The following is a 21,328-nucleotide window of genomic DNA, read 5'->3' as shown; positions in this document are numbered from 1 at the left end:
GAGTAATATCTGGTACATGTATAATTCCATCTGACATAGAAAGTAGGATTTCTCAAACATACCAATTCTGGCATCTTTCCAACGGAAACCCTGGTAATGGTTTTATATTCAGAATATGAAAAATGTTGAGAGGTGCATATAGTTCTACCCACATTTCCATCCCATAACATTCTGCAGGGGAGCATTTATGTCTCAGAGACAGTTCTAGTTTTTTATATAAAAACATCATGATCTAGCAGAAAAAAATCTTGATTTTCAAAGTTACCTTCAAAACTGAGATATTTGGGGTCATGGTGGATGAGTTAAGATCTTCCAGCATATTACCACAAGTCCTCCACCTCTAATATAAGTAGTTAAAATCCCATGTGGGGCAGTTGCCTGTACTGACCACTGGTTGGTGTTTTTTCTCCAGGCAGTCTGACTTTCTTCCACCACCTAAACCTGATCATGACCCGTCCTTAAATGACCCTGTCTGTTGATAGGATGTAAGAGTAATCATACCAAACTGAGATACTGCTGGTAGAAATAATCTTTTGTCAGGATTTGTAATGCAGATTTGAATACTCAGTGCTTACCTACTAAGTAATTGATATATGTGTAGCTCCCTTACCAGTAGTTGCATGTCTAATGTGTGAGAGGTGCACGAGTTAACCAAACCCAGATACATTAAGTGCTATGACCATTCCCTTTGATATATCATAACCATTAAGCTTGGCTTGTTGTTGCCATGGAAGCAAAATCAAATTTGATGAATGTTTGAAAAATGATTTTGATTCATGATTATCATCATGCATAATTTACATATTCAGAAAACAGTAATTTTAAGTACATTATATATATGTACATGTAATTTACTCTGAAGAGTATGCTATGATGAATGTTACAATAAAAATTATTGAATAATTTTTTTAATAATTTTGCTCACTAGAATTACCCTTCAATTTGAGAAAAAACTATCTTACATTTGTTTTTAATAATCTGAAATAGCAGATAGATAAAATGAACAATGGATTTGGTTGTTTCTAGGTTGGATTATGAGTTATTATTTTCTCCACTGATTGTGAAATGACTTTAATGTGACCACTAGATTAAGATAACAAACAGAATGTTAATAAAGTATACAATATTGTTGCAATGTGTCTATATATTATAAACTTACATGAATGGCTAGTCAGTATTGAATTATGATACGGTGCCATTGGTTCAATTAGTTGACTAAGTTGACTGAATATTTCAAATTGGAGGGTAAATTTATTCAATTTCTTTTTCTGCAAATTCTGCTTATACCACACTTAATTATTTTCTCTTTTCTCTTTTTTTTCCTTTCTTTCCCAATACTTGTTGTATTTGTCTTCTCTTTGTATTTGTCTTAAAATCCTTCTTTTCCTCTGTATATATGTTGTAATGTTTCCGTCCATCCCATTGTAAATGTTAAATTCTCTCCGTCTGTACGTACACCCGATGCTTGTGTCTATGTCACCCCTGTGATTCCCTGTAAATGTCACACCTTTTCTCCTGTCCATGGCTCACCACAGTGACACAGCAACATCGATGCCAAGCCAGAAAAAATCATCTTCCAGGCCTAGCAAGGACTCTGAGGCAGACAGCGGTGTCGGTGTTTCAGCGACAGAAAAGCGCTTTGCCTACAGCCTGTTGGAGAAACTTCTTCAATACTTTGATGATGCAGCAATCCACATGACTCAGAATAGACCTAGCAGTCGCTTCTCTCGCCGTGAGAGTTACAGCATCGCTACAGAGGATGTCAAGTTCTTTGGAAAGGTAACATAAAACAAGGATGTCTCTCTGGTTTACCATGTTTAATTTTGTTTAATCATGTAGAAATTTATATGTAAAGTTAGTAATCATTTATACTGCTGATTCAAAGGTAATGAAGTATTCATCATAAAATTGAAATTGTTTTCTTGAAATGATAGTTGCTATTTGAGAGTGAGACAAAGGTAGACCAAAAATAACAGGTTACATCCATATGGTGATCTCTACAGTCTATCTTTTAGTTACTGGTGATAATTAAGTCTCATATCTTTATAGCTTTATAAAAAATTTTAACAATGTACATTTGATTTTAACAGGTGGTACTGCCTTTTGTAGAGAAGTATTTTGCAGCTCATCGTGAGTATTTTGTAGGCAAACCCAACTCGCCTACCAGCAGTGCTTCAGCCTCAGTCAAGGAGAAGGAAATGACTGCCAGGTAGGTCTTCAGTAGAAATTATGGAAAAATTTTGAAAAATATAAATATATTGTACCAGATTATGGATTCCACCATTGATCAAGGCCTATTGTTATTCAGAGTTATCTACCCTAATGAGAGTTATCTACCCATATGCTTAGGAGAGAGTTATCTACCTTTAGGAACAGAGTTATGTACCCCTGTTATGTTATAACTTGGGTGTGAAAAAAATTCAATGAAAACTGATATTCTCGTGTATGAATCATGCAACAATTTACACACCTTCATTACCAAATCAACCTTCAATGACAGAAGACTCTAGAAATATACAAAATATTTAAAATATGGTCTACACAATTATTTATTTTGATGGTTTGTTCTATCATTTAAAGCATTATTGGGATGATGCGGTGGTTTCAGCTATATACATGTTGTATGACCTTGTTTGTAGCCTGTTCTGTAAGTTGGCCCAGACACTGAGGACAAGGATCCAGGCCTTCGGACATGATGTAAACATCTCAGTTCGATGTCTACAGGTGCTAATCCAAGCTGTGGATGCCAGGTAGGTTATATCTTATGTATCGTTAGGTTTTGTCAGTACTGTCAACAAGCTAATTGGCTGAAGGGGGTTGGCAAATAAGCCCTTCGCAATGTTACTTAATTAAAATCATTGTTTGGATTACGGGAGTAGATATATTTGAATATGATACATGAATACATTGCTATTGCTGCTGTAAACATTACATCATAATCTGCTTTAGCCTGAACAGGAATAACATTTATGATAATTATGCTACTCAATTCCCGTCCTAGGTCTGTCATGAAGAACAGCCCAGAAATGGTGCGATCGTCTCTTCTGCCATTCTTCAACAACACAGCAGATGACCTTGCCCAGGTCGTTGACAATCTCAAACGAGGCCGATTCAGTCATATCAAGGGCACCATTCTGAAGGGCGCCACCAGTCTTGACTTTGTCCACATGGTCGTTCTACCGGTGCTGTCATCACTGTTTGACCACCTAGGGCGCAGCCACTTTGGAGCAGACGTCATCGGTATGTGTAAAAGGATCATAGTGTACATAGAATGCATGATGGGAATTATGTAACATGTTCAGCTCAAATTTCTAACTCCTACAGACTATTTATCGTAAAACAATAGCTAATACTATAACACTAAGTCTTTACCCTGCTATATGTTGTGTTTGGAAACTTACGTAAGGCAGTTGCCGGATACTGACTATTTTTCTCTTGGGTGCAAATCTTTAAATGACCCTGTCTGTGTAAGAATGTTACACAAAAAACATTAGTAATATTCTGCGAAAAATTCCTGCTGCAAAGAATTTCTTTCTGCAAAAAATTCCTGCAGCAAAAGACTTCCTGCTTTATATTGTTTTGTTTAGGTTAATGATAAATATGAAATCCTGTTTGCAGTGGGAGATATCCAGTTGTGCTGCTACAGAATCCTTAACTCGCTGTACTCTCTTGGTACTAGTAGTTCGGAGATCGTACAAAGGTAAGCCTACAGACTCCCTTCATCATCTATATATTGCTCATCTGATGCTAGGGAATAAATAAAATATAAGCATTTGTGAAAAAAATTTTTGAATCATTCCTTTCATTTTTTTCATATTTCATGGTAAAAATTGATTTTTCAAGTAAATTTCTTTTTGATTTTTATTCAATTTTTACCTTTTTTCACTCTTAAGACATGGTTTATTGGATATTTCTAGAAAACATTGTCAGTCAAATTTAATCAGAAATTGAATAGCTAGGAAATAGTTTATTCAAATAGTTTAAATAATATGATATTGAATATATTTTTAATAATTGTTTTGTTACAGTGTGAAAAGGTTTTCAAATTTTAGTCATTAACCAGAGAATTTTCCTTATATACTCTTCTATTTAATGATGTATTAATTTGAACATTTTGAATTGCCTTTCCAAGCTGGCTTCTCAATAAAGCCCAGGAAGCTAGGTACATGATTGCCCTATATACTGGCAGTGGTCGAATGTCGTCGTTATGAATGTCCAGCATATATCACTGTGTATTATCATATGCTTCCTCAGTTTTCATTTTATACAGTATGGTAGTGACTATGTAGGCACCCAGCTTGTCCAAGTGGCAATAGTGTTGTCTCCATTTCACATCAAATTCATAGAAATTTTATTCCATATTTCTTTTTCCTATGTTTAACCCTGAATGAATATGACAGATTCTGAAATTTTTTTTTTTAAATCAACAGTCAAGCCTTGGACTATGTTCCTTTTAATTCAGAAACCAAGATTAATTTGAATTATTTAGATGCCATTCTAGGACCGTGAGGATTTTAACCTTTCTTTACCATAGATATTTTTCAGCATCATATCATATATTTATACTATGGCACTATGTTGCTAATTTTATTTAACATATTTTACTCAGTAACTATCTTTTGTCTTAGAATGCAAATTTTAATATTTGCCAGAGTCAAGATCTGTTATCGAAGGAAGTTGCACCAGATGTTCAAACAAACAGAAATCTCCTTCTATATACAAAATCTAAAGTATGAAATACATTGGTCAAAAAAATTTGTATTAATATTCTTTGAAATAATACATTTTTGAAACAATTTTCTTTTTGTTTCAAATTATAGTTTCAGCTAACTTAGTGTATAGAAAATTGGCTTGCTGTCTCGGTTTGTAGTTGTATTTTCACATCTATGAATGTTTTGTTTTATTATCATTTATAAAGATTATGACTGTACAGTTGTGTTTTTTTTTCTTTATTTCCCCCTTTCAACGTCCTGTGCTGTAGGGAATCAGTCTTATCGGAGTTGTCCAGGTATAGCCATTGTACTTCAGCGTGTGACGTTCATTTCATGTTTTATTCCGCATGTTGTGAATTTTCTTTAAAGCTGATTCCTGTCTATATTTTGTACATAATCCGTTAGCATACCAAGCCAGGCTGTGTTACTTTTTACTTTTTTATTTCATCATCCATTTATTCAGAAGATCTTTCAGAAACTCCTTACCCATAATGCTTTGCAATTCTAAAGTTCTTGTCTGAATTCCCGTTGGCCTCACCGCTATCTAGACAAAGTTAGATATGACTATTTGATGGAATGTTGTTTGCTTCCCACATAGAAACAATTCTTTTTTACTTCTTTGTTATTTACCAATTATTTGTTGATGGGTTAATTAATATATTAATTGACATATATATACTTGTTACCTAACTTTGAAAGATAACATACCATTAATTCCAAAAACAAAATAACAGTGGCAAGTTACTTTACTGTTTTCTGCTTTCTAGTGTAGTGTTGAGATCACTTCAGTAGAAATTTTCAGCTGTTCCTGTTATCATTTTAACCACTCTTAACACAGAAAATTTTTAACTAAACGAAAATTACCAACTTGCAATGGCTGAGTTAGATTTATATCTACAATGTAGTTAGACCTTAATTCAAAGACTGAGAAAGAAAGTATTGGTAAGTCAGTTGTATATCTCTTTTAGAAATGATTTTATAAACCAATTAAAATGTCTGATCCATTAAAATGTTCACCCTACTAATAAGTGTGCTTCTGTTGTGTAAAAAACCCTTTATAAGTCAGTGTGTGCTGATTTTGTGTGTAACGTCCCCTCAAAGCTTAATAAAACTAATATTTCAATGCAATTAACACAAATATTGAAAATTAAGAGTTGCTGTTGCAGAATTCTAAATGTTTGGTAATTTTAACCTTGTGATTAAGAGAGAAAAAAATCAAAGCTGGCTGCAGGCCTATTAGTTGGTGTCTTACTTTGCATGTACGAGGTGTGGACAATTCCCAGTTCTGTTGAATACTAACTTAATTGCCTCTGTTGTTTTGTTTTTGTGATGTAAATACCACTGGCTATAGATACATGATGTTCAGGCATACAGATAGACATGGTATTGTATCTATAGATAGCTATGAACTGTACATGTGATATATGTGTAGGATTTTCTTATTGGATACATGCATCTGCACAGGTGATTGCTATCTGGTAACTACACCTGTGCAGTTTCACGATATCTTGTACCTACATGTATGCCTGTACAGTTTCTTGATATCTTGTACCTATGCCTGCACAGGTTCTTGATGCCTGGTACCTATACATCTGGTGAATGATATCTGCACAGGTGTTTAAAATTGAATACATGTTAAAATAATATTTGTTCTAAAATAACACTGGTTAGCTTATCATAACTTTGTTCTTTGTAAATTTCATGTCTCAATACTAATCGCTCAAATATAAGTTTGAAGTGTTATTAAGAATGTGGTGATATTAATACAGTTATTGCATGATTTATCTGCACTTATTTGTCACACATTTGTTCTGCAGTTAATTGGGTGACTCAATCTTCAAGCTACTATTTTAAGTCTAAAACAAATCTCACACTTTTATACTAGGACACTCATGGTATATCAACATTTCACATGCATGACACTGTATGTCACAGCCTACTGGCTCTCCCCATGAAGCTTTAGCTGACACCTCTGTGCACTCTTTGTTATATCAAGGATCTGGACATATAGTTTTGTCCTTAGTACTATCATTCTATCAAACAGAATCTAGTTATTTACTATCATCTTCCCAAGAAAAGAAAATTTCTAGCTTCGTAGTTAGAGATACAATTTTTGAATCATTTCATTCTGCTGTACAGTTTCTCTAAAATCGGTTGCAATGATTTTCAAATTTTTAGAATTGGTAACAGAATAAATTTAACTAATTTTGCCATAGCCATTGCAAGTTGTTTTTGAAATTCTAAACAGGAATCATAATTATTGTTCCAGTATAGGAATGCGTCCCCTATTTTACAAAAACTGTTACTCATTTAATTTCAACTAACTATTTATATCACATTTATACTCCAACAATTGAACTCCGCTTCATTCAGTCACTACACCAATTCACCTTTTATTTCTCCATTATTTGCTAATGACCAAACACTAAGCTAACAGACATACAAAGCCAGTATTTTGCAGCTTAACTTATCAATCTTCATACATCTAGGTCTGTAATTGTGAATGTCAGATTTGACATAAAAACTTCATTCTGTAAGGTTGGAATATTTCTTTATTACCTTATATGCAGAAAATTTATTCAAAGAAATTGTTATTTTTTATCAATGTGTATTTGGTCTCTCCTGGGTAAGTTAAAAACCACTCAATATATGTGAAAAAATATTAACATTGTTTGCTATGTATTTCTTTACCTTATGAAAGAGAACCAAAAGGAAACGAGGATATGTTTTTATTACTATATGAAAAGTCTGATTTTGTTATCTGTACATAGATGAGCTGTATCTGAGTATAAAATGACATATGTGTTTCCAACAGACATAGACCAGCTCTGGGAGAATGCCTTGGATCATTTGCTGCCTGTTTCCCTGTAGCATTCCTCGAACCTGACCTGAATAAGTACAACAAGATTTCTATACTGTACGGACTGGAGGGCAAGATATCAGAACACTCATTGGAGGCTCAAGGTATACTTCCAGAATATTTTTTTACCAGTAATACAACATTTCAAAAGTGCTTAAATTATCAAGTTTATTATATATGAATATTCAGCAGGGGAAAACTGGACCCAATGATTATGTGATGAAAACAGGAGGCAATTATCTATCAGATGATTCCAAAAGGTATAGGTAGAAATATGTCATGCACACATACTAGTTGTAAAAAATGTCATGGAAATAATCTTGCCATGTATTGTGATTGTCTTTCTTGTCTAGCTACCAGCCCACATCAGTATATATAGTATGGCTGTAGTACTACTGCAAATTATACTCTATTTCACAGAGGTGATGGACCAGCTCAATGAGAACTTACCAACACTAGACAAGATCATCCTGGAGATTGAGGAGCTGGCTCAATCGGGCGGTAAATATCAGGAGGCCCCTCACGTCATCGAGGTCACATTACCCATGCTCTGCAGGTTAGTTTTATAGTTAAGAATTAACTTGTGTGATTTTTATAGTTTTTAGACCATCATCATCAGATGGTGGGCTATTCCAATTGCCTTTCATCCATGGTCCGTTGGCTGTCCGTTAACACTTCCTGTAACCACTATTTCTCAGAAAGTACTGAAGGAATCTGTCTAAAATTTCACATGCAGGTTTCCCTAGGGTCTTAGTTGTGCATATTGCATTTTCGGACCAATCGATGAATAAGATGGCCAACAGGACGCCATCTTGGATTTTGATAATTGAAGTTTGTTATTGCTATTTCTCAGAGAGCACTGGAAGGATTTTTCTCTCAAATTTTATCTGTAGGTTCTTCTAGGGCCCTTGTTTTATCTATTGCATTTTGAGACAGATCGATCAACAAGATGGCCGACTAACATCTTGGATTTTGATAGCTTTAAGTTTGAAAAGCAGAGAATAGAAGTTTAAGTATGAAAAGCAGAAAAAAGAACTCTTTTTCATTTGTCAGACATAGATCATTTTTGGTAGCGCCAAGATCCCTCTGGGATCTCTTGTTGTTACAATTTAGGAAATTCAAAGTCATGTTATCTACAATTACTGATATCTTCTGTTCTCATCATGGTTTGAATTCTTTTTTCAGCTACTTACCATTCTGGCTGGTTGAAAGACAAAAGTCCATAGATTCGTAAGTATTACCTACCCAATATTATTAAAAGCAGAACACAGATGTAGTCATTGATGTGATTCAAAAATTGAAGGTTTCTCTAAAAAGTTTTGTCAGATTCATGACAAAATTTAAGGAATGAACTTTCTGATGAAATATTTTACAGTGTTATTATTTATTAGGAAGAACATGCATGTATCATTGTTATATTTCAGAGTGACACAAGTTACCACGGTAACAGGAGAGTTGATGAACAATGTCCTTGGTAACGTACTCAAACTGATCAGAAACAATGTTGGCAGTGCAGACGCTCCCTGGATGAACAGGATTGCCAGTAAGTATGATGTTGACACATAATTTTTATTTTGTCATACATAAGGTATCAAAATTACAAACAAAGATTCTTTTGTATGGTTACAATTGAAGAACTAAAATCAAACACTTTGTTCAAATTTGTAACTTGTTACAAAAATCTAAATCTGGAATTTTAGTTCATGAGGTAAACTTTTATTTCCAGCCCGAACACAGCCTATTATTGTCAACTCTACCCCAGACATGATCAAAGAGCACTTCCTGCCCATCGCTATGAAGCTAAGGGAAGGTAACTCTGGTGTAGAGCAGCTGGAGAAACGTTTGTTGGCAAGTAAACATAGCACAACAGATGTAGCTGACCTTGAACAGGAAACACAGGAGGTATGATACATTAGTTACATTGAGTTAAATACCAGATCTTATACTGCATATTAAGCTAATCTCCGTGTGATTGAAGAACTTCTTTTCTAACAGCATTTTATGCACCGTATTCGACCCAATAAGTGCCCAGGGCACTTAAAAAATTGATAAAAATGAAAAGGTGCTAAGTCGAAATTATTGCAAATCTATACCGTTTTATGTAATTTTGGTCCTTATTTATACATGGGCAATTGAAATTGAGGCCTGAAATAGGGGGAGGGGCGTTTATAGTGACATGGGCGCTTATTGGGTCGAATACAGTAATCATGTATAGATTCCTTGGAATGTTTTTTTTTTTTATAAAGATGTGATTGAAATCAATATTTATACTATGGATAGTTATAATAAACAAAAATAAAGGCAAGACTTCAAATTATGAACCTTGAATTATCAAAGAAATATCTTACTAACTATTTACACAGTCAGGTAAATAATAACCAACTATTAATAATGACATTGGTTTCAAACGCGTAATCTAAGCTGCAATATAGCTTTGCATATGACAATGATGATAACATTGACCTTGTTGTCTTCAGGCCTTTGGAATCCTGGTAAGAGACATCTATGCATTCTATCCACTGTTGATAAAGTATGTAGACCTACACAGATCACAGTGGTTGAAGAATCCGTCCGTAGAAGCTGAAGAGCTCTTCACATGTGTCGCAGTCATGTTTGGTCTCTGGTCAAGATCAATTGTAAGTATTCCACTTTGGAGAAAATCAACTTCACTTTGACAACCTTCAACTGTTTAATGGTATTGCTTTGGTTAAAAAAATAACTGAAATAATTTTAAACTATAAAACTAAAACTCCCTTATCCGGAGGTATGCAATTTATGAGTGTCTAGAAGTATAGCCAATTAAATGATATAAAAAAAAACAATCATGATAGAACAATATTACCTTTTCAAATGAGATGAAGTAGTGGATAATACACCTTTTTTTACTGTGGTGAAATATGTTTAATTCCAACTAACACACATAGAATACTGCATAAGTGCTTTCAGTACTTTGATATCTTCAGACTATCATAGAATACTGCATAAGTGCTTTCAGTACTTTGATATCTTCAGACTATTTTCATAACTTTGATTCAAGACTGATTTGTATTTTATTTTCGTTTAGGCTATAATTAACAAAATAGATACAGTTTTTAATGATGCTCCACTGCCGACAAATGGTCTTTTTTCACTATCAAAAACAAGAGCAGGCGATTTTGTATTTTTCTTCAGTTATAAAAATTACTTACTTTACACCATTACCACCATGGAAAAGTTTGAGCTTCTAATTTTTTCTTCAAGTTAAAAATATGAAAAATAATTAATTGCATCCTGAAAAAATTAGATATACACGATTAAACACCAATTATTGTTCATATAATGAATATCATTTATGCGCTGTCAGCGGTGGAGCATCTTTAAATTAGGAAACATGTTTGTGGATACCATTATAGAATTTGTATTTTACAACAGCTGTTTAAACGAGAGGAACAGAACTTTGTGATGGCCAATGAAATAGACAACATGGCCTTGATCATGCCAAGCCAGAATAAAGCTGTGTCAGCAAACAACCCAGAGAACGTGACTACCAGCAAACGCCATGGGCGTAAACGTGAGAAAAAGAGGATGGAACTTCACAACAGTCTCAATGTGGCATGTCTCAAACGACTCCTTCCCATTGGCCTAAGTTTCTTCAGTGGACGGGAACAAGAGTTACTACAGCATGCCAAGCAGAAGTTAATTGAGGTAAGTCTTGTGTGGGGGATTTATTCCTACATAACAAAAATTGTTCTCGGCTCAACTCTGGTGTATATCAACCACTTCATTGAATTTCTTCACAAGCGCAGCTGCTCAGTTTTAAATCAAGAAAATATTAGTAAATCATTATTTATTATGTTAATAAACTTTGTGTTTGAATTTGAGCTCTGTGTGATGAATTTCTTTGTTGATTATTTGAATTTTGTGTATGCTGTATGCTTCACAGAATGTGGCTTATATATACCATATTGACTATATGACTTATGAGTTAAACATCTAGCTATTGTCCAATATTATTCTCTCTTCCTCAAAACTGCTTTATGATGTAGCTGGTTATTTCATTACATATAGAATTTATTCCTTAAATAAATTATATTTGATATAGGAAAAAAAATGAATTAACCAGATACATGGATTTCTCTTTCTTATCCTAACCAATATTCCAAAATATACTCTTTGATTGAGCACATTGCTTTGAGCTCCCTTGAAAATGGCTGTTGATTGGTTATTTTCTCATAGTTTTGACCAATGAAATTGCCTGGATTAGAACTTGTTCTTCCTTGATAGACCAATGAAATTAACAGGAATGTGTCCGGGAAGAACAGGTGCCCTTGTTACCACCACATACAGAAGCACTAGAATGTATTCATTGGTGCTTGATACATGTGGTGGATATTTTACATAGTTAGAGTTGTTCTTCCCAGGTTCTTACATGTATCAGTGTTAAAGCTTTAAACATTATGAATATCTTGTTATTTTGATATTTTCCCTCAGGTTTTCACCTAATAAGTCTTCATTAGCATATTAACAAACTGTATTATATATGTTTAGTATTAAAAGTAGGATTAATTCTGAGCTGTCTGTCTCTCTGGTAGTGGTTTTATCTAGGCAATAGGGTATCACATTCAGTAGGGAGAAGGGTCGTCGCATGTGTATAGGATTCTACGTCACTTTTAATACTTAGCACTGTTACTATGTAGTAATAAACAAACACAGATGGGCCAGTCTTATCTGTATTATGTTTGTGTATAATAATTATACTCTAACTGCACATCATACATCTAACTGTGGTATCGGCTAATACATCCTCATGTATCATACAAAAATGTCATTATATCATTAAAAACTCTTCCCCTCCTCACTACCTGACAATAGATCACATAATTTCTCCTGATGATGTTACCATACTGATCAGATACACCAATACAACCTTCAATCTCCTCATTCCTTTGACAAGCGAGAAAGTCTTAAAAGGGAAAAGACTTTTCACCAAGAATTGTTTAATAATTTCTTATTATTTTTGGTAATAAAATCTACCGTAGTATTTATAACCGCATAAACAAAGTACATAAAACATTTTATAAGAAGCGGGCTATGAATTCAAATTAGTAACTTACTCCATTTGTCTTTAATATTGTAACAAAATCTATTGTAACAAAATCAGTAAATGTTTATGTATGATATCAAATTTAAGTTTTAGTATTGTCTATGGTCTAAAAGTCCTATGGAAAATTGTCAGTATAATGAGCTTCTACCATGCCTCTTGTGTAGCTAATATACCCTCAACCTTGAAACAGTGTGACCCTCAACTCTTCTGTATTTGCATATTAAAGAGTTAACTGCCCTTGTGGGTAGATATTGATTGTTATGTCATGTCTGCAAGCATAACATCATCCTATTTCTCAGAGGACTTGAACAACATAATTTCAACTTACACGCTTATGACATCACAATTGATACCTGCCTGGAAGGGCAGATAACTCTATAACATGCAGAGACTGGATAGTAATGCTTTCAGTGGTTACATGTAGCTGTGTAGCTATGGTGACAAACCCCGCTTCCTTACCTATAACATCATACCTCTCCTCCATCTTCATGTTGCTGATGTGTGATTATGAACAGGCAGGTTGTAGGATTTGTTAGGTTATTGCTATCATACTAAGATGTGCCACGTCACTGCTTTTTCAGGACACCGATCGTGAGGAAATCATATCCGGGGTATTGCCAGTTTTCTTGTCTTGTACTGGTCACTTGATGACATGTGGCAGACATTTTGTGCCTCAACAAAATTACTTAACTGATAAAAACAACATATGAAATCTTTTAAATGATAACCCTGTTTATAAAAATTAATGTTAAAACATGATATCACAAAATGACTGCCCTATGTCAATGCTGTGAACTATTGAACTATTGAAGTGGATGGTCCTTGCCAATTTATTTCTTCTTCTGTCCATGTTTCCCATAGTTCTGTGCGGTAATTCTATTTATGAATCAAATGTTGGAAAATAAGGGGAGATAATTTGTCATTTTGAGAAAGCATGTTTGATTGTTCAGTTGGTACAGGTTGCAATATTAAATACCAAAAATTTGATATTAAATGAAATAATTAAATTTTCTATTATATCAATTTGACAAAAAAAATCCTTAATTGATAAAATATTGTACCAATATTTAAGAAAATCCTCTTGATCATTGCTGCACAGAGCTATAAACTGTCTTTGTTGCATGTTGCTATTTTGGGTGAGATTTTTTGTTAATCTTCAGATTGGTGATCGTGTTGTAGGTATGAACCATGGGTTATATGTACCCTATATATCCATCCCTACATGTTGTTATATATCTACAGTAGAGGTTGTTGTATATATATCAATGTGTTTTACACCATTCATGCATATCAAGCTGCATGATATTGTTTATGTTGATGTCTTCAACTTTATCATTTCTGATTCACCAGATTTTTTTTCACGAGTACTTATTTGTCAATGAGAAGATTTCTACAATTGCTGACATGATCAGCTGATTTAAGTTGTAACTAGTGTTTAATACAAGTGCTAATTTACTTGCCATATGGTAAAGTAACTAATTACAGTGGGGTATATCGCTTTACGTGGAAAATCCATAGAATTATATACTAAGGTCTAAGTATAAATGGTTTTCTAAAAATATGAGATACATAATACTAATTATAACACGGTGAGCAGCAGCTGATATCATTCTATGATCAATGTTGCAAAAATAAAGCCATTAACTTTATCTGTAACTACTTATGGTATAAGACAATGGAGTGAATTAAAATACGTCAGAATCTAAATTAATATTTGTACATGCTATTAAAAATATAAACAGAAGTGAATGTATAAATCATAAATCAAAAGGAAGATGACTGGATTCAGATTTGCAACCTTAGAAAAGCATCAAGGCTGACTGTAATTGAAATATGCACATTTATCCCTTCTAAATCTTTTTACAGCAAAAGAAAATGGTTCGGCACTGTAGATGAAGGTGCATGTGGACGTCTCCCGTCCTATGTCTGATATATGATCCAAATATTATTAAGGATATGTATCCAATACTGTACATATCAATAGAAGTCTTCCTAAGAACACAACACAGTGTTGAGACAGCCTTTAAATGAAAAATCTAGCACGAATAATACAAGTAGAAGGGGAAAATACTCGACCTGGTACCACACAGGAGTAGTTTCCGCCACTCTAATGGTGATATTTGCCAGCCAAATATCTATTACCAGGAGAGAATCGTAGATGGCAATGTTTAATATAACTAAACTGGATACGTACAAAACGAATAACCAAGTTCTCTGGTAACGGAAACGTTCAATGTTTCATCAATGACACTCATAAATCAGATATAGGCTTACCAAAGGTCAAGTTGCAATTTTAGTGAAAAAGTCCTTGAACTTACCACGTATTCCGTATTGTTACTTGATATCTGTTGCTGCACGATCTACTGGAAAGCTACAAATCTCTAGTCCCACTTAAAAAGTCTTCAAATAATTTCTGAATGTTTCTAACTGTTCAAATGTATTACTGTCTACCTATTTTGATAACTCGCAATTATCATTGACACCATCGATATGGATGAAACGAGAAATTTTTTAATGGATCGGTTGTTTGAGTAGAACAAACTAGTATTTTGTTCCTTTTTAAATAGAACCAGAACTTCTCTAAATTCATTCTCATCCGAGGTTGCAACTTGTTAGTCGATGTGTATGGCAGGTTTCATTGATGACAAAAACAACGCTCATTCTTCCGGAGCACCTAGCGGACCACTTTTTCACGAGTGAATGAAATGCAAAAACATTAAATGACTTTCGTAGTTGAGAACTACTACAATATGAGAGTTGTTTTGTTAAATATATATATAAAGGCCAACAGAAAAAGGCATTGTAAATTTGTAATAATTATGTCTAATCGAGAAGATAAAGTTTGTTAGTTTCACGACAAATTCATCTAATAGAGAAAAATAGTGCATCCTCTGTTGGCCAGAGGACTTCGATCATGAAACGTTAATGTTAGAATTAAATGAAATTTTCTTTGTTTTAATGGTACATTTCAAGATGTTAGATGGACGTGAGGGTACCCGAAACAAGATTATTAGTGAAATGGGTTGTTTGATGATTGTTGATTTTTTTTATTGTGGGTTAATATCTTTGGACATTTCTATAGTGACCGCAAAGCACCAGACATCTGTAAACCAGAAACCTGCATCATCCTACTGTTGCCAGGATTCCGGAGAGTAAAACAGGACATATCTTCAACAAAGTGTGTACCGAATTTATAGGACGTAATCCACGAGTACTATACCGTATGTCAAGAGCATGCCATTTCACATGCTAGATATATGTACATTTTCGTGGTGCGTAAGGATATTCACACATAAATCACTAAACACATCAGACAATGTGGAGTTCTGTTTTCATTCGTTCGTGTGTAACATCACCATGTAACACATACTAAGTATGTGTGTGTCCTATGTATACTGTTCTAAAAACACACACACACTCATCGCAAAAGTAAAATACCGATTACGGAGACCTAATATCAAATCCACATCAAATAGAATTAGACCAGTGGCTGCAAGGAAGTAAATTCACAGATAATATAAAAATACATTGGCACTGTCTGATATTGACTAATCATAGTGTAATGGATGATGTAAACTATCGATATGCTAGGCACCATTCGGTGTAGCTACTGACAGTCAGAAGGTGATATCTTTTCCGCTACAAGTCAGTCAGAAGGTGATATTTTTTCCGCTACAAGTCAGTCAGAAGGTGATATCTTTTCCGCTACAAGTCAGTCAGAAGGTAATATCTTTTCCGCTACAAGTCAGTCAGAAGGTGATATCTTTTCCGCTACAAGTCAGTCAGAAGGTAATATCTTTTCCGCTACAAGTCAGTCAGAAGGTGATATCTTTTCCGCTACAATAGTCAGAAGGTGATATCTTTTCCGCTACAAGTCAGTCAGAAGGTGATATCTTTTTCGCTACAATAGTCAGGAGGTGATATCTTTTCCACTTCAACAGTAGCTACATTCGGTGTAGTTTGCTGGACGGGTGGTATGAACAAGCTGTAATGTTTGTTATGTTTTATAGTTCATTTGAGCAGAAATTTAATGACTCATGTGTCCCCAATTCTTCTCTGACGTTAACATCTTGGAGTGTAGAAGCAGGAACCATATAGCAAGACGAATGGAATCAATCACATTGTCAATGACAAGTTAACAAATTCCTCAAAGTGTTGGGAAGATCTTCAATCTACTGAAGTGGCTGGTTAGGTATTTTCCATGGTTCAGTGCTATATCACTACTGCCGCTGTGTCAACCATAGGTACTGGGAAAAAAACTTTCTTCAATGTTGCAATAAACAAGTTTGGCGTAGGGATTGTCCTACATATGTTGTCACTTGGTGCAGTGTTGCATTAAGCTGCAGTTTTGTAACGACACTTTCCACAGGGATGTACTTAATGAATGTAGTCAAATGACTGATAATACAAATGCCATGAAGAGTGTAGAAACCATTTCGTGCGTTAAAACTATTTTTCTTTTGCTTATAAAGTGAGAAGAGTGGTGGAATGTTAAGGAAGTCCTTTTAAGATATTGTTTGGTGTTAACATTTGTTGAAATGGTAATCTTTTGAATGTCAAATGTTTTTGGACGTGACCGAGAAAGATATATTTCCATGGGCGGTGGTTGTCCCATTCTAAATATATCAGTAAAAATATGTTAAAGCTGATGAGTTAGGAACTTAGGATGCTGATGAATGGGAATAACCAATAATCTAGGACAACCAAGGCAACACATGCTTCACTGTTAAGGGAAACGTGTCCAATGCGTTTGTTCCACGTATCATCTGTCTGGTTTCTCTGAAATTATCTAACCATTCTATACTTTATCAAATGAAGGGTCGTCATGAAACATCGGATACCCACACCTGAAGATGTGAGAATTTGCGTGCATATATATATATGGTTCCAGACATTCGTAGGTAAAGGTAGCGGATGGCTTTATTATGCTTCAAATCAGCAAAGGAGACCACCATATTATTGCCTTTTTTATAACTAGACAACATGGCAGATTAACTGAGACCATGTGGAGCCTACCTAATATCTCGCCTCCGTAAACAAACTAGAACTGGATATCAACAAATGAATGAGGTTTGCTGCCTTGCTGGTATTATAAACTTTTAACATCAGCATGTTCTGGTTACAGTGTAACATCAATGTCAGTCTTTCCCATAGTCCCAGCTCATGATAGGGTAGACTATACATTGAAGCTGCTATTGCAACGCTGTGTTTCTGTACCCTTGATGTGATCATAAAATGGACATCTGATCTGTTTACTCTATGTCAATTAATTAAAATAATTGGCAATTAACAAAGTAGAAATACATGAAATAAATTTTGAGTTTAGAATGTAGAATATGTGTACAGTGAACAAAAGAATCTAGACGTTCATTGGAAGTGAATGATTAAGATTAACCAAATGATATCTGGAACTGTCTAAGGGAAAATAGTCCCAGTAAAGGAGTCTCTATCGGTACTAGTGATGGTAGTAAATTCCATATTGTATCTTAATTTTTTTCTTTATTTTGAGAAAAGCACAACGAAACTAATATAAAAGACTAAAGAATTTATGAAATCAGTAGCCTTTTTTGGTGAATTATATATACATGTATGTCCTTTGTACTGTACTTTTGAATTACAGATCATTTGTTAATTATAACTAATTTTTGGTAATATTTTCCCTCCTTTTTGCTAGAAGTCCTCTGTTGTTGACATTTGTACTTTCCAACTGACAGAGAAAGTGGTATTGATGATGCGACATTACAAGCAGGCTCAGCAGCTACTATCATCTTTTATGTGACATGAATGGTAATATCTCGAATATTTAAGAACGAGGGCAATGCATGATGCCATCTCGTAAGGCAATAGGCCTGAGCACTAGAACACTTTTTTTTTTAAGAAACAAATTTTATTTAATCTAAAAGTTTGAACATGAAAAAACAAAGTATCTCTAATGAACTTTAAAATAAATTAAACAACTGCATTAAATTATAAAACACAAACAAATTAACATTACATAAAATATACCACATGGAAAGATTTACTTTTCTATATAATGAAGGAGCTCTAAACCTTTCATTAATTCATTGGCTGAGTCTATACAGAATGATAAATAGAGACCGTAATTGTGTTTACTGATGGACATTTTCTTTATCATAATAAATGTAACCGTACGTATGTCAAACGTTTTCAGTTAAACAAGAGATCACTATTGACTTTGAGACCTTCAACATTAGCTCTATTTTTTCTCTGGTAAAAGTTATTTGTTTGGTAATGTTTTAAAACCTCCCAAGGTGCTTTCCTTCTTGGACAAATGCTAGGATTTGATGGGGAGACCAAGAAAAAGAGTCAATCTGACAGTAACTGGCAATAGCACTATGTGAATGTGGTTCTCAATAAATGACTAAGAACAGGAAGGTTTGTTATATAGAATATACGGACACCTAATTAACAACTCACAGAAACCCTAGAATGTAGAAATTTCACAAACTTATATAATTGTCATACTTCTACACATTAACGACAAGTGTAAGGTTTTCAGCAAGATAAACAACAGTTACAGACCAAATATATATACATGTATAGATATATACCTCATATAAATAAACATATATGTACTGTAATGCTGATGAAACATATTTCGTTAAAATAGTATCACTTAGTTAATGAAATACATATGATGTTTTTCTCGCTGAATTATGTTATCAACTTAGCAGGAAACAAAGATTCTACATGTAATCTTTTAATCATATATTCATGTGTGAAAGAAATATTATCACATTACTCACAACGAAATCTTTAAATAGGTTAAAATCATATAGCAAAACTTGTTCCATGCTTGTATCATCACAAATGAACATATATGCTTTACCATTACAAACTCAAAAATAAAAACATCACAGTAAAAACAACAAACAAATCAATCACAGATATAGGTGATCACAAGTTAACTGTGGTCCATCTTGTCCTGACAAACATGTCTCTTTATATATAATATACAGCTACTAGTCAATTCAGGACAAAATATTTCTTCACACTAGTAAATTAACGACAAAATATTTCTTTTATTTCTACTAGTGAATTAATGACAAAATATTTCTTTAATTTCTACCAGTAAATTAATGACAAAATATTCCTTACTTTAAATTCATTAAAAATTGTTTCATATTAATTATCCATATTAATCATTCATTAAAGGAACTCATTTAAATTGGTTATTTTAGCTGCTGCTATCCATCTCGATTAATTTAATGAACAAAGCTTGAATATTTATTTTTTATTATTAACTTTTGCAGCATGCAATTAATTTCAGTAAAATCTTAGCACAAGATTTAGGATTATTTTTCCTAGCCTCCATTGTTTAGTGCCTGGGAATAACAACATTAACAATAATTAAATATCATGCTTATATCACAAGGTGAAGATACATTTCAAATTAATCATATTTGAATATAATTCCGTTTAATTTGGATAGATGATGAAATGAAAATCCAATTGATAGCAGTATATAATTGGGCATATAATCCAACTTGAGTATGTGTACTATCACAATGCTGACCTTATACTATGTACATAGTGACTATGGCTTTTTCTATAATGTTAAGTAGTATGTAAAATGTACATTATGTAGATTGCACAAAGGGACATAACTGTAACTCGTACAGATACAGATTATTGCAGAAAATACTGCCTTTAGTTCAGCAAACAACAAACATTAGAGAAATATACCCAGAGTAACATTATGTTTCAGGAAAGTATCCTTACTGCCGTTCTATCATAAAGATTGCACGATTGTGTTACAGTACTAGTGTATCGACTCACTGTAGTAGATTACATCGCTACATGTTACAAGTGAAGTGTCTATGTAACACCGCAGTGTGATTGTTTGAAGTGTGTATAAATGTTACACAACCTAGTTGTACATCCCCGGTAAACAATTACAAATGTTCAAATAGATAAACATCAGAAAAATTAATAGTTGTAAAATAGAAGTATTACACCGTAAAATAAATAACGTTGATATATATATGAATTCGTGCTGTAAAAATTATACATAATTGTTTTGAATCCAGTGTGTTTTTTCCGTAGTACACCTAGCACATGTGACGAACTTGACGGACCGAGTTTCCTGAAATAGCTGTTGTAAATATATAAATACTATAATTGCAAAAAAAAATCAAACATAGAAAGAGATAACACAAAATCAGGTTATACTAGCTGTAGAAGAATACATAATATTGATTTAAACACATAAATAATTATGGTAGTGAATTAAATATGAAGGTCAGGAAGAAAGTATCTGCTGCTTAAACATAGCTGTTCATTTCATAATTATGTGTGTTTGCACATGTGTACGTTACTATTTTAATATCTCGCTAAAACTGCACAAAATAACTAGAAAGCGGTTCAACCGATCACAAGCCAAAATTAGAAAGCAGTCCCCAACCGAATCATATGTCGACATGTCAAAGCCACAAACCAATCTAAAAGTATGCGAAAGGGTAGTGAAAATGTACAATGATGGGTGTCATATGGAAATATATCTAAAGTGGTCAGCGTTTGAAAATCCACCTGTCGAAACATCGCAAAATTGTACGAGGAACAGCATGGTTCTCTGCTTCCATGTGTTCGGCCTATCAAGACACCAACAAAGGTCAGTGAAGAAGTTGTTATATTCGTTGAACATCACAAGAA

At 33.8% G+C, this 21,328-nt stretch overlaps 1 protein-coding gene across 10 annotated transcripts in view; it reads left to right on the top strand.

The window, feature by feature from the left end:
• Positions 1-13,820, top strand: part of LOC138318283 (ryanodine receptor-like) — a 109,230-nt gene extending 95,410 nt beyond the window's left edge. For 4 of the 10 annotated variants that reach the window (XM_069260500.1, XM_069260491.1, XM_069260495.1 and 1 more), the window contains 14 exons: positions 1,536-1,779; positions 2,091-2,209; positions 2,640-2,750; positions 3,002-3,240; positions 3,619-3,700; positions 4,982-5,008; positions 7,528-7,676; positions 7,993-8,128; positions 8,758-8,802; positions 8,997-9,115; positions 9,299-9,474; positions 10,050-10,208; positions 10,984-11,256; positions 13,237-13,818. In XM_069260500.1, the coding sequence (XP_069116601.1) occupies positions 1,536-1,779; positions 2,091-2,209; positions 2,640-2,750; positions 3,002-3,240; positions 3,619-3,700; positions 4,982-5,008; positions 7,528-7,676; positions 7,993-8,128; positions 8,758-8,802; positions 8,997-9,115; positions 9,299-9,474; positions 10,050-10,208; positions 10,984-11,256; positions 13,237-13,365 (2,008 nt within the window). In that variant the 3' untranslated portion in view covers positions 13,366-13,818. Of the gene's footprint in view, positions 1-1,535; positions 1,780-2,090; positions 2,210-2,639; positions 2,751-3,001; positions 3,241-3,618; positions 3,701-4,981; positions 5,009-7,527; positions 7,677-7,992; positions 8,129-8,757; positions 8,803-8,996; positions 9,116-9,298; positions 9,475-10,049; positions 10,209-10,983; positions 11,257-13,236 lie in introns of all 10 variants that reach the window. The other 6 variants (XM_069260490.1, XM_069260492.1, XM_069260496.1 and 3 more) reach the window with 5 other exon arrangements.
• Positions 13,821-21,328: the final 7,508 nt, after the last annotated feature.

The sequence above is a fragment of the Argopecten irradians genome, chromosome 3, assembly GCF_041381155.1.
Source record: "Argopecten irradians isolate NY chromosome 3, Ai_NY, whole genome shotgun sequence".
Classification (NCBI taxonomy): domain Eukaryota; kingdom Metazoa; phylum Mollusca; class Bivalvia; order Pectinida; family Pectinidae; genus Argopecten; species Argopecten irradians.
This window is presented reverse-complemented; position numbering and strand designations above follow the sequence as displayed.